This window comes from Bufo bufo, chromosome 3, assembly GCF_905171765.1.
Source record: "Bufo bufo chromosome 3, aBufBuf1.1, whole genome shotgun sequence".
Classification (NCBI taxonomy): domain Eukaryota; kingdom Metazoa; phylum Chordata; class Amphibia; order Anura; family Bufonidae; genus Bufo; species Bufo bufo.
In genome coordinates this window covers 645773977-645788656 of record NC_053391.1, presented here as the reverse complement: position 1 = coordinate 645788656, position 14680 = coordinate 645773977, and the positions used below count along the sequence as shown (strand labels likewise).

Sequence of the window (14680 nt, the reverse complement as noted above, 5' to 3'; positions counted from 1 at the left end):
GGGACCTTTCAGGCGGCCTATACTCTCCCCTCCTCCAGGAGCCCACTAAGCTTCGCCCCCCACTTAGACTATCTAGGCTCCTTACTTGCGGCCTAATCCCCCATGTTTAGCCATTTCTTGCTCTACACTTAGAGGACCTTTCATGGGCTTGTAGTAAGTGAGATAAATATCTGTACCTACGGGATGCTGATGCTGCCACCCTGCCTGTTTTTTTTTTTTAATGGCGCTTCTGCGCTCCGTTATGGCCCCCCTCAATTTTCGTGCTCAGTATGCTAATACTGAGCATCGGAGCAATGGGGAGGAGACGCATCTATGGTCGTCTCCTTCTCCCCTGGCTGTAGTGCTGTCCAATCGCAGAGCGTTACAGCCAGGGAGGTTTTCTCTCCCTGGCTGTTACGCTCTGCGCTGCGATTGGAAATGGCTACCTCTGCCTTCCTTGGGTGTGACCCCACAACATGATTTTTCTCTTGCTCTGAGTCCCTGTGAGGCAAACGCACTACTATCTTAGTCGTTATCATTGACACCTTCAACAGGTGGCGCATCTGCACAGGTTGCCAGCTTCCTCATTCCTAGGTGGAGTATTATTCTTAGGTGGAGTATTAATTTGCATTGGCTCTAGATACGTGGCTACTATGGTATGTCTATTGTCTTCCTTCTCAGGTGCAGTATTTGCTCATGCCCTAGATATTGTGTTTGCTACAGAAGTTTTCTACTTTACTACTGTTTCCATGGCTATTACTGTATGACCCCTTCTCAGGTGGCGTATTTGGTTACCCTAAAAATGGTGGTCCTAGGTGTTGGACTAATGTACTTCTAGCAATGGGTGCTGTGGCTCCCACAGGTTTGGTGTTTGTTTATGCTGGCTCTTGATACGATTGCTGATAAGTCCAATCACTCCTGATGGAACTGCTCATCTGCATTACTTCCCTCACCAGTACAGTTATTTGCAATACTTTGGGACGCTGTAACTGATGGTGCAGCTTCTGATGTGTAATGGTACGGTTTTCTTTTGCTGGCATAACCTACTAGTTTTTGTGGCACTCGTCTACCCTATTGTTCCGTCACAGCTGGGGCATTGGCACTACCAGTTAGGCTACTTTCACACTTGCGTTTGGGGTTCCGCTTGTGAGATCCGTTTGAGGGCTCTCACAAGCAGCCCCGAACTGATCCGTTCATCCCCAATGCATTCTGAATGGATAAGGATCCGTTCAGAATGCATCAGTTTGGCTCCGTTCCGCCTCCATTCCGCTCTGAAGGCAGACACCAAAACGCAGCTTGCAGCGTTTTGGTGTCCGCCTGGCCGTGCGGAGCCAAACGGATCCGTCCTGACTTACAATGCAAGTCAATGGGGACTGATCCGTTTGATGTTGACACAATATGGTGCAATTGCAAACTGATCCGTCCCCCATTTGACTTTCAATGTAAAGTCAGGAGTCCCTATTAATATACCATCGGATCGGAGTTTTCTCCAATCCGATGGTATATTTTAACTTGAAGCGTCCCCATCACCATGGGAACACCTCTATGTTAGAATATACCATCGGATTTGAGTTAGATCGTGAAAACTCAGATCCGACAGTATATTCTAACACAGAGGCGTTCCCATAGTGATGAGGACGCTTCAAGTTAGAATATACTAAGAACTGTGGACATAACGGCCCCCTGCTGCCTGGCAGCACCCGATCTCTTACAGGGGGCTGTGATCTGCACAATTAACCCCTCAGGTGCCGCACCTGAGGGGTTAATTGTGCGGATCACAGCCCCCTTTAAGAGATCAGGTGCTGCCAGGCAGCAGGGGGCCAGACCCCCCTCCCTCCCCAGTTTTAAATTCATCGGTGGCCATTCCCCCCCCCCCTCCCTCCCCAGTATTAAATTCATTGGTGGCCAGTGCGGCCCCCCTCCCTCCCCAGTATTAAATTCATTGGTGGCCAGTGCTGCCCCCCCTCCCTCCCCAGTTTTAAATTCATCGGTGGCCAGTGCGGCCCCCCCTCCCTCCCCAGTATTAAATTCATTAGTGGCCAGTGCGGCCCCCCTCCCTCCCCAGTATTAAATTCATTGGTGGCCAGTGCGCCTCCCTCCCTCCCCAGTATTAAATTCATTGGTGGCCAGTGCGGCCCCCCCTCCCTCCCCAGTATTAAATTCATTGGTGGCCAGTGCGTCCCTCCCTCCCTCCCTCCCCAGTATTAAATTCATTGGTGGCCAGTGCGTCCCTCCCTCCCTCCCTCCCTCCCCAGTATTAAATTCATTGGTGGCCAGTGCGGCCCCCCCTCCCTCCCCAGTATTAAATTCATTGGTGGCCAGTGCGTCCCTCCCTCCCTCCCTCCCCAGTATTAAATTCATTGGTGGCCAGTGCTGCCCCCCCTCCCTCCCTCCCCAGTATTAAATTCATTGGTGGCCAGTGCGGCCCCCCCCTCCCTCCCCAGTATTAAATTCATTGGTGGCCAGTGCGGCCCCCCTCCCTCCCCAGTATTAAATTCATTGGTGGCCACTGCGGCCCCCCCTCCCTCCCCAGTATTAAATTTATTGGTGGCCAGTGCGTTCCTCCCTCCCCAGTATTAAATTCATTGGTGGCCAGTGCTGCCCCCCCTCCCTCCCCAGTTTTAAATTCATCGGTGGCCAGTGCGGCCCCCCCTCCCTCCCCAGTATTAAATTCATTAGTGGCCAGTGCGGCCCCCCTCCCTCCCCAGTATTAAATTCATTGGTGGCCAGTGCGCCTCCCTCCCTCCCCAGTATTAAATTCATTGGTGGCCAGTGCGGCCCCCCCTCCCTCCCCAGTATTAAATTCATTGGTGGCCAGTGCATCCATCCCTCCCTCCCTCCCTCCCCAGTATTAAATTCATTGGTGGCCAGTGCGGCCCCCCCTCCCTCCCCAGTATTAAATTCATTGGTGGCCAGTGCGTCCCTCCCTCCCTCCCCAGTATTAAATTCATTGGTGGCCAGTGCTGCCCCCCCTCCCTCCCTCCCCAGTATTAAATTCATTGGTGGCCAGTGCTGCCCCCCCTCCCTCCCTCCCCAGTATTAAATTCATTGGTGGCCAGTGCGGCCCCCCCTCCCTCCCCAGTATTAAATTCATTGGTGGCCAGTGCGGCCCCCCCTCCCTCCCCAGTATTAAATTTATTGGTGGCCAGTGCGTCCCTCCCTCCCTCCCCAGTATTAAATTCATTGGTGGCCTGTGCGGCCCCCCTCCCTCCCCAGTATTAAATTCATTGGTGGCCAGTGCAACCCCCCCTCCCTCCCCAGTATTAAATTCATTGGTGGCCAGTCCGTCCTTAATTAAAATCACTCCCATCATCATCATTGGTGGCAGCGGAGAGTTCCGATCGGAGTCCCAGTTTAATCGCTGGGGCTCCGATCGGTTACCATGGCAGCCAAGACGCTACTGCAGTTCTGGCTGCCATGGTTACTTAGCAATTTTAGAAGCATTATACTTACCTGCGCTGTCTGTGGCAGACCGGGCGCTCCTCCTACTGGTAAGTGAAAGGTCTGTGCTATAAGCAATGCACCGCACAGACCCTTCACTTACCAGTAAGAGGAGCGCTCGGCCGGCCACAGACAGCGCAGGTAAGTATAATGCTTCTAAAATTGCTAAGTAACCATGGCAGCCAGAACTGCAGTAGCGTCTTGGCTGCCATGGTAACCGATCGGAGCCCCAGCGATTAAACTGGGACTCCGATCGGAACTCTCCGCTGCCACCAATGATGGAGGGGAGAGGGGAGGCCGCACTGGCCACCAATGAATTTAATACTGGGGAGGGAGGGAGAGAGGGGGGGCCACACTTGCCACCAATGAATTTAATACTGGAGAGGGAGGGGGGTCTGGCCCCCTGCTGCTTGGCAGCACCTGATCTCTTACAGGGGGCTATGATATGCACAATTAACCCCCTCAGGTGCAGCACCTGAGGGGTTATTTGTGCGGATCACAGCCCCCTGTAAGAGATCGGGTGCTGCCAGGCAGCAGGGGGCAGTTATGTACACAGTTCTTAGTATATTCTAACTTGAAGCGTCCCCATCACCATAGGAACGCCTCTGTGTTAGAATATACTGTCGGATCTGAGTTTTCACGATGTGAAAACTCAGATCTTAAAAAGCTGTTTATGCAGACGGATCCGTTCTGAACGGATGCAAGCGTTTGCATTATAGGTGCGGATCCGTCTGTGCAGATACCAGACGGATCCGCACCGAACGCAAGTGTGAAAGTAGCCTTAATTCTGTGATGATATCGGCATAGCCTCTCTTAGGAGATTGAGTAATCACATACACGGTTCGCATATGTTCCCCGCACCAGACGAAGTGGTGGTACTGTCTTTTGTTGTCACTGCTAATGGTTTATTTGTTACTAAGGCGCAACACCCTATCAACATCTTGGAGCTTGGGCGATTCGTCTAGCTTTCAGACACTGTACTCAGCTGTTGATGGGCTGGCCAGTCTGGATTCAATCCGATAGGGCAACCATGGTGGCTTCCCTATATCACCAAAGTGGAACTCGCAGCCAAGGTGTAGCGGAAGAGACGGCAAAGAACTTCAAGTGGGCGGAGAAAGCAATTCCAGCGCTGTCAGCAGTACGTATCCCGGGAGTGGACTGCTGGATAGTAGACCTCCGGAACATGTGGACCCCAATTGTCTCTCCATCCTGACATTTTCAACAGTCTGCAACAAATGGGGGACACTGGACGTCGACCTGATGGCATTTAAGTTGGACAACACAGTACTACGCTTTGTGGTCCGATCCCGGACCCCCAAGAGAAAGTGACTGACTCCCTAGTGGTTCCCCAGCGCAGGTTGTGGCACGCTGATTTGGTGGCTCTGCTAGCAGACGTCCCATGGACACTATCCTCCTCTCCCAGGGTCAGTTCTTCCACCCACATTCAGACACTCTTCGTTTGACTGTGTGGTGGTTGGAACCACCATTTTACAGGATCGCGGTCCCTTTCCATTTTCTTCAACACCCCTTGGCTTACATCTTGTCAGTACGTATATCTACCCAGGGAGTTACACAACTGGCACCCATATACTGTCGGCCTACTCCTCCTTGGGACTTCTGCAGTTGTCCCCCTTCTAAGCCTTCTCTATTGGCAAGTTGCCTTTCTTGTGGCCATTACATCTATACGACATGTCTGAGCTCCCTGCGCTCTCAACTAGGCCTCCCTTTCCGATTCTGCATCAGGGCAAGGTCGTCCTGAGACCCGTTCCCTCCTTTCTGCCAACGGTGGTGTCCTCGTTCAGATGGAGTTCAGGTAGTCCTCTTTTCTGTCTGTCCAACCCTAGCCCGCCCCCAGGAGGAAGCACTTCACACCTTGGGCATGGTCCGTGCACTCAAAACCTATCTGGACAGGATGGCACCCTTTTGCAAGTTGGACCTTCTCTTCTTGGTCCCTGAACTATCAGGCACTAGATCAGGACATTGATCAGCGAGGCTTCTCGTTCCAAGGGCACGGCACCACCGTGGTGGTGGCTCATTTCACCAAAGCGGTTTGTGCCTTTTGAGCGATATTGCACAAGGTTTCCCCCTTTGCAGGCAGGTACTTGGTCCTCCCTACACACTTTCTCAAAGTTCTCTAGGGGCATACTTTGGCATGGTCTGAGGCGGCTCTTGGTCACAGGGTGCTGCAACCAATGATGCATTGACAGCACTCATGCTTTGTCTTCCCACCCATAGGGACTGCTCTAGAAAGTCCCAAGATCTTTGCTGTGTCCCCCAATGAATTAGAAGAGAAAATGGGATTTTTTGTTACAGTAAAATACCTTTCACATCTCATTCACTGGGGGACACAGCATTTACCCCTCATGTATGTTATCTGCATGGTGCATTGTGCATGGTTGCCCTTGTTTTTTTTTTTTGTTTTTTTTCCCCTTGGCTCGGGTATGTTGTTGGTTGCATAGGGTCATTTTCCTAATTACTCATGTTATGTCTCCTATTGCCGTACAAACTGATTAGCACAGTGTCTGCAGGAGGGGTATAGCTGGTGGGAGGAGCTAACACTTTTTGCTTAGTGTTCTCCTCCTAGTGGCAGCAGCAGCTATACCCCAAGGTCTTTGCTGTGTCCCCCAGTGAACTAGACGAGAAAGGGATTTTACGATGAGTAACAAAAAATCCAATTATTGCAGTGGTCAAACCCTCCAACATCATTGATAGAGATACTTTACAGCATCCACTGTGGGCCATAGATACAATGGTCAGGAGGGACCACACTGTTGTCTATGGGAGAGTGTTCTAGGAATGCTCTGTGCAGCGGTCATTGTATGCATTTCTTTTTTTTGTTAGTTTTTTTTTTTTTTTGCCGCATGCAAAACGCATCACCTCTTCAATGTGTTTGCTTTCATTTCACTTTACCATTATGAAGGGTGATGTGAGGGGGGGAGGGGAAGGAACGATTGTTCTTGCAAATGTTAAAACCCTTCACTCATAGAATTCGATTTGTCAACAGCACATGCAGGTAGCGTGGAAACATTCAGATATTTTAATGTTTGTCTTTATTTCAGGAGACAAACTGCATTACAGATATTTCTTATGAGAAAATTTGGCGAATTGACTTTCAGGTAAATGGTGACTTTTCATTTTGTGCGTGGATGCTGTGGGAACCTGTATAAAAATATATGTACCAATTGAATCCATTTTAAATATGCATTTTCAGCACAATAGAAAATAATTATTGATACACTGTGGCTCCCAGACGACTCCTACAATCCCTAATTTACATGTATCCATAATCTATTCTGCAATAAAAATCTTCATTTGGCTACATCAATAGGGAAAAACACAAGTTATGGCTTGTGAACTGTACATAGACAATATACACATTTGGCATCAGGATAAATGTACAGACCCATAGATTAAAGTAACAAGTTCTTTCATGCAACATAGTGAGTGATGTACATGTAAACCACAAAAAAAGTGTGTGTTTGTGTATATACACACACATATATATATATATATACAGTGATTGCCAGTTCGCAGTGTTCACCGACTAACACATGCGATCTGCCATCTTTATTCCCAAGCCTGGCGATACAGAGGTAAGTCCGTACCTGCGCCGCGAGCCGCTCTGAAACACATACGGTCACCGGGAGCAGGCAGTTCCGAGGACTTACCTCTGCATCGCCGGGCTTGGGAATAAAGATGGCAGATCGCATTTGTTTGTCTGCGAACTGGCCATCACTATGTGTGTGTGTGTGTGTGTATGTATATATATATATATATATATATATATATATATATATATATATATATACACACACACACATATACACACACACACACACGTCCATAAATATTGGGACATCGACACAAGATGTGCTTTACCTGCAGACTGTCAGCTTTAATTTGAGGGTATTTACATCCCAATCAGGTGAACGGTGTAGGAATTACAACAGTTTACATATGTGCCTCCCACTTGTTAAGGGACCAAAAGTAATTGGACATAAAATAATCATAAATCAAACTTTTACTTTTTAATACTTGGTTGCAAATCCTTTGCAGTCAATTACAGCCTGAAGTCTGGAACGCATAGACATCACCAGACGCTGGGTTTCATCCCTGGTGATGGTCTGCCAGGCCTCTACTGCAACTGTCTTCAGTTCCTGCTTGTTCTTGGGGCATTTTCCCTTTAGTTTTGTCTTCAGCAAGTGAAATGCATGCTCAATTGGATTCAGGGCAGGTGATTGACTTGGCCATTGCATAACATTCCACTTCTTTCCCTTAAAAAACTCTTTTGTTGCTTTTGCAGTATGCTTTGGGTCATTGTCCATCTGCACTGTGAAGCGCCGTCCAATGAGTTCTGAAGCATTTGGCTGAATATGAGCAGATAATATTGCCCGAAACACTTCAGAATTCATCCTGCTGCTTTTGTCAGCAGTCACATCATCAATAAATACAAGAGAACCAGTTCCATTGGCAGCCATGCATGCCCACGCCATGACACTACCACCACCATGCTTCACTGATGAGGTGGTATGCTTAGGATCATGAGCAGTTCCTTTCCTTCTCCATACTCTTCTCTTCCCATCACTCTGGTACAAGTTGATCTTGGTCTCATCTGTCCATAGGATGTTGTTCCAGATCTGTGAAGGCTTTTTTAGATGTCGTTTGGCAAACTCTAATCTGGCCTTCCTGTTTTTTGAGGCTCACCAATGGTTTACATCTTGTGGTGAACCCTCTGTATTCACTCTGGTGAAGTCTTCTCTTGATTGTTGACTTTGACACACATACACCTACCTCCTGGAGAGTGTTCTTGATCTGGCCAACTGTTGTGAAGGGTGTTTTCTTCACCAGGGAAAGAATTCTTCGGTCATCCACCACAGTTGTCTTCCGGGTCTTTTGGTGTTGCTGAGCTCACCGGTGCGTTCCTTCTTTTTAAGGATGTCCAAAACAGTTGTTTTGGACACTCCTAATGTTTTTGCTATCTCTCTGATGTTTTGTTTTTTCAGCCTAATGATGGCTTGCTTCACTGATAGTGACAGATCTTTGGATCCCATTTTGAGAGTTGACAGCAACAGATTCCAAATGTAAATAGCACACTGGAAATGAACTCTGGACCTTTTATCTGCTCATTGTAATTGGGATAATGAGGGAATAACACACACCTGGCCATGGAACAGCCGAGAAACCAATTGTCCCATTACTTTTGGTCCCTTAACCACCTCAGCCCCCAGTGCTTAAACACCCTGAAAGACCAGGCCACTTTTTACACTTCTGACCTACACTACTTTCACCGTTTATTGCTCGGTCATGCAACTTACCACCTAAATGAATTTTACCTCCTTTTCTTCTCACTAATAGAGCTTTCATTTGGTGGTATTTCATTGCTGCTGACATTTTTACTTTTTTTGTTATTAATCGAAATTTAACGATTTTTTTGCAAAAAAATGACATTTTTCACTTTCAGTTGTAAAATTTTGCAAAAAAAAACGACATCCATATATAAATTTTGCTCTAAATGTATTGTTCTACATGTCTTTGATAAAAAAAAATGTTTGGGTAAAAAAAAAATGGTTTGGGTAAAAGTTATAGCGTTTACAAACTATGGTACAAAAATGTGAATTTCCGCTTTTTGAAGCAGCTCTGACTTTCTGAGCACCTGTCATGTTTCCTGAGGTTCTACAATGGCCTGACAGTACAAACACCCCACAAATGACCCCATTTCGGAAAGTACACACCCTAAGGTATTTGCTGATGGGCATAGTGAGTTCATCGAACTTTTTATTTTTTGTCACAAGTTAGCGGAAAATGATGATTTTTTTATTTATTTATTTTTTTCTTACAAAGTCTCATATTCCACTAACTTGTGACAAAAAATAAAAAGTTCTATGAACTTACTATGCCCATCAGCGAATACCTTGGGGTCTCTTCTTTCCAAAATGGGGTCACTTGTGGGGTAGTTATACTGCCCTGGCATTCTAGGGGCCCAAATGTGTGGTAAGGAGTTTGAAATCAAATTCTGTAAAAAAATGACCTGTGAAATCCGAAAGGTGCTCTTTGGAATATGGGCCCCTTTGCCCACCTAGGCTGCAAAAAAGTGTCACACATCTGGTATCTCCGTACTCAGGAGAAGGTGGGGAATGTGTTTTGGGGTGTCATTTTACATATACCCATGCTGGGTGAGATATATAAATATCTTGGTCAAATGCCAACTTTGTATAAAAAAAATGGGAAAAGTTGTCTTTTGCCAAGATATTTCTCTCACCCAGCATGGGTATATGTAAAATGACACCCCAAAACACATTCCCCAACTTCTACTGAATACGGAGATACCAGATGTGTATTTCACTCGTCATTTTTTACAGAATTTGATTTCAAACTCCTTACCACACATTTGGGCCCCTAGAATGCCAGGGCAGTATAACTACCCCATAAGTGACCCCATTTTGGAAAGAAGAGACCCCAAGGTATTCGCTGATGGGCATAGTGAGTTCATGGAAGTTTTTATTTTTTGTCACAAGTTAGTGGAATATGAGACTTTGTATGAAAAAAAAAAAAAAAAGAAATCATCATTTTCCACTAACTTGTGACAAAAAATAAAAAATTCTAGGAACTCGCCATGCCCCTCACGGAATACCTTGGGGTGTCTTCTTTCCAAAATGGGGTCACTTGTGGGGTAGTTATACTGCCCTGGCATTTTCCAGGGGCCCTAATGTGTGGTAAGTAGGTAAATGACCTGTGAAATCCTAAAGGTGCTCTTTGGAATGTGGGCCCCTTTGCCCACCTAGGCTGCAAAAAAGTGTCACACATGTGGTATCGCCATATTCAGGAGACGTTGGGGAATGTGTTTTGGGGTGTCATTTTACATATACCCATGCTGGGTGAGAGAAATATCTTGGCAAAAGACAACTTTTCCCATTTTTTTATACAAAGTTGGCATTTGACCAAGATATTTATCTCACCCAGCATGGGTATATGTAAAATGACACCCCAAAACACATTCCCCAACTTCTCCTGAGTACGGCGATACCACATGTGTGACACTTTTTTGCAGCCTAGATGCGCAAAGGGGCCCAAATTCATTTTAGGAGGGCATTTTTAGACATTTGGATACCAGACTTCTTCTCACGCTTTGGGGCCCCTAGAATGCCAGGGCAGTATAAATACCCCACATGTGACCCCATTTTGGAAAGAAGACACCCCAAGGTATTCAATGAGGGGCATGGCGAGTTCATAGAAATTTTTTTTTTTGGGCACAAGTTAGCGGAAATTGATATTTTTTATTTTTTTTCTCACAAAGTCTCCCGTTTCGCTAACTTGGGACAAAAATTTCAATCTTTCATGGACTCAATATGCCCCTCACGGAATACCTGGGGGTGTCTTCTTTCCGAAATGGGGTCACATGTGGGGTATTTATACTGCCCTGGCATTCTAGGGGCCCTAAAGCGTGAGAAGAAGTCTGGAATATAAATGTCTAAAAAATTTTACGCATTTGGATTCCGTGAGGGGTATGGTGAGTTCATGTGAGATTTTATTTTTTGACACAAGTTAGTGGAATATGAGACTTTGTAAGAAAAAAATAAAAAATAAAATTCCGCTAACTTGGGCCAAAAAAATGTCTGAATGGAGCCTTACAGGGGGTGATCAATGACAGGGGTGGTGATCAATGACAGGGGGGTGATCAGGGAGTCTATATGGGGTGATCACCACAGTCATTGATCATGCCCGTGTAAGGCTTCATTCAGACGTCCGTATGCGTTTTTCGGATCCGATCCATCTATCAGTGCATCCGTAAAAATCATGCGGACATCTGAATGGAGCTTTACAGGGGGGTAATCAATGACAGGGGTGTAATCAATGACAGGGGGGTGATCAGGGAGTCTATATGGGGTGATAACCACAGTCATTGATCACGCCCCTGTAAGGCTTCATTCAGACGTCCGTATGCGTTTTGCGGATCCGATCCATCTATCAGTGCATCCGTAAAAATCATGCGGACATCTGAATGGAGCTTTACAGGGGGGGTAATCAATGACAGGGGGGGTGATCAATGACAGGGGGGTGATCAGGGAGTCTATATGGGGTGATAACCACAGTCATTGATCATGCCCCTGTAAGGCTTCATTCAGACGTCCGGATGCGTTTTGCGGATCCGATCCATCTATCAGTGCATCCGTAAAAATCATGCGGACATCTGAATGGAGCTTTACAGGGGGTTGATCAATGACAGGGGTGTGATCAGGGAGTCTATATGGGGTGATAACCACAGTCATTGATCACGCCCCTGTAAGGCTTCATTCAGACGTCCGGATGCGTTTTGCGGATCCGATCCATCTATCAGTGGATCCGTAAAAATCATGCGGACATCTGAATGGAGCTTTACAGGGGGTTGATCAATGACAGGGGGGTAATCGATGACAGGGGGGTGATCAGGGAGTCTATATGGGGTGATCACCACAGTCATTGATCACGCCCCTGTAAGGCTTCATTCAGACGTCCGGATGCGTTTTGCGGATCCGATCCATCTATCAGTGCATCCGTAAAAATCATGCGGACATCTGAATGGAGCTTTACAGGGGGTTGATCAATGACAGGGGTGTAATCAATGACAGGGGGGTGATCAGGGAGTCTATATGGGGTGATCAGGGGCTAAAAAGGGGTTAATAAGTGACGGGGGGGGGTGTAGTGTAGTGTAGTGGTGCTTGGTGGGACTTTACTGAGCTACCTGTGTCCTCTGGTGGTCGATCCAAACAAAGGGGACCACCAGAGGACCAGGTAGCAGGTATATTAGACGCTGTTATCAAAACAGCGTCTAATATACCTGTTAGGGGTTAAAAAAAACACATCTCCAGCCTGCCAGCGAACGATCGCCGCTGGCAGGCTGGAGATCAACTCTCTTACCTTCCGTTCCTGTGAGCGCGCGCGCCTGTGTGCGCGCGTTCACAGGAAATCCCGGCTCACGCGAGATGGCGCGTATATGCGTCGCTGAGCGCAGGGCTGCCACCTCCGGAACGCGAATCTGCGTACAGCGGTCCGGAGGTGGTTAACAAGTGGGAGGCACATATGCAAATTGTTGTAATTCCTACACCGTTCACCTGATTTGGATGTAAATACCCTCAAACAAAAGCTGACAGTCTGCAGTTAAAGCACATCTTGTTAGTTTCATTACAAATCCATTGTGGTGGTGTATAGAGCCAAAAATGTTAGAATTGTCCCAATATTTATGGACCTGTGTGTATTTCTTTATATATATATATATATATATATATATATATATATATATATATATATATATAAAGCAGAGCAGCACTCCAAATTGTAATCGAAAAAAAGCGGTGTCTATTCACCCATAAGTGACGGGCCGTTTCGGGTCCAACATGAAGCCTTCTTGAGAAAGGCTTCATGTTGGAGCCGAAACGGCCCGTCACTTATGGGTGAATAAACACATCCTTTATATTCTGGGCAAGCTTTTTCCCCTTGGAGCTAGCACCCATCTTTAAATACAGGTTGGTGCTGCTGCTGCCATTATTTTTATTTTATATATATATATATATATATATATATATATATATATATGTATATTGTGTGTGTGTGAAGTCTGAGTCTTGGAGAGCCCCTTTAGGCTAGCGCAACATTTTTTTGTAATGATAGTCAATGGTGTCAAACTGCAACTTGCTGCGACAGTCGCACAAAAATCCATCCAAGTTGTATTTTTGTGCGATTGTCGCATCGCAGTCGCAATGTGCCACTATTGACTATCAGTACAAAACATGTCGCAGTACGTTATACCCTTTTTTAGATCATGTAGCCATACCCTTAACTCTGTTTAATTTCTGCTGTATTATACAGGCGGCACCAGCTGCAAATGGAGCAAGCTCAACGCAGCAGCCCACTCTATACAATTGTGGATGCATATTGCCATAGATGTATGGCTTTATGCGTTAAGGGGTTAAAACAAGACCAGGAGTATGGTGCTAACTTTCATAAAAATGGAAATACAGCCTTTACAAATCATTTTTATAGCAGAAAAATTACAGAAAAAACTAAGATAAATACATCATATACGATAGATAAATGGGTGGATGTCCCTGGCCACATTCATGAAAAAAAATTACAGAAAAAAGATAATAATGCATTTAATAAAATAGATGCAAGCATTATATATGGACCAAGCCCTCATTCTGATGTAAAAAAAAATTTTTATGTAGTATATGCTTGAGGGAGTGGCACCTTCAAGTGTGAATACGCTCCTATTTTATCTTGGGAGTAGCATACTTTTGCCCTTCCTATCCAATAGACCGCCTTGATTAAGTGGTACATGTAGGAGTGCTTGCTTCTCCTCCCATTGGTTCCTCGATGCACATGGAGGTGACTAGGAGCAGCACACCATATGTGCGGTGTCTGCGCTCCTGAACATAGAAGCCCAACGGCTTAGGTAGGTTTAGCGTAGGACCCGCCTGACCTGGTACCACCTTGGAGCTTAATAGGCGGGCACAGATGTGTTTTGATCAAAATATATTGGCTAAGTGTCTCAGATTTTAATACATCAGAGTGAGGGCGTGGTCCATATATAATGCTTGCATTTGTTTTATTAAGTGCATTATTACCTTTTTTCTGTATTTTTTTTCCCTTTTTATAGCAGCTGCAATTCTAGCCTTGTCTTAAAGCTTAGATTCTCTGCTTTCAAACGAGACTAAGATTGTGGCTGTAGCTCAATTGTAGCCCAAGAGCGAGCCTTCAGAAATGCGCCCTCTCTGCAGCCACACAGCCCAAACACAGTTCATGCAAAACAGTAATGTCATTTTCAGGAGGACCGGTAAGATAAGTGTTAACTTGTTATTGTAACCTTTTCAAGAAAAAGAGATTCAAGACAACCCCTTTTAACCACTTAAGGACCACAGGTTTATACCCCCCTAAAGACCAGGCCCTTTTTTACAAATCGGCACTACACTACTTTCACCGTTTATTGCTCGGTCATGCAACTTACCACCCAAATGAATTTTACCTCCTTTTCTTCTCACTAATAGAGCTTTCATTTGGTGGTATTTCATTGCTGCTGACATTTTTACTTTTTTTGTTATTAATCGAAATTTAACGATTTTTTTGCAAAAAAATGAAATTTTTCACTTTCAGTTGTAAAATTTTGCAAAAAAAACGAGATCCATATAGAAATTTTGCTCTAAATTTATAGTTCTACATGTCTTTGATAAAAAAAAAATGTTTGGGTAAAAAAAAAATGGTTTGGGTAAAAGTTATAGCGTTTACA

At 45.7% G+C, this 14680-nt stretch overlaps 1 protein-coding gene across 1 annotated transcript in view; it reads left to right on the top strand.

Annotated features, from left to right (window-relative positions):
• RNF17 (ring finger protein 17) overlaps positions 1-14680 on the top strand; it is a 261161-nt gene that overhangs the window by 215085 nt on the left and 31396 nt on the right. Inside the window, exon 28 of the mRNA XM_040426246.1 lies at positions 6480-6536. Coding sequence (XP_040282180.1) covers positions 6480-6536 — 57 coding nt within the window. The remainder of the gene's footprint in view (positions 1-6479; positions 6537-14680) is intronic.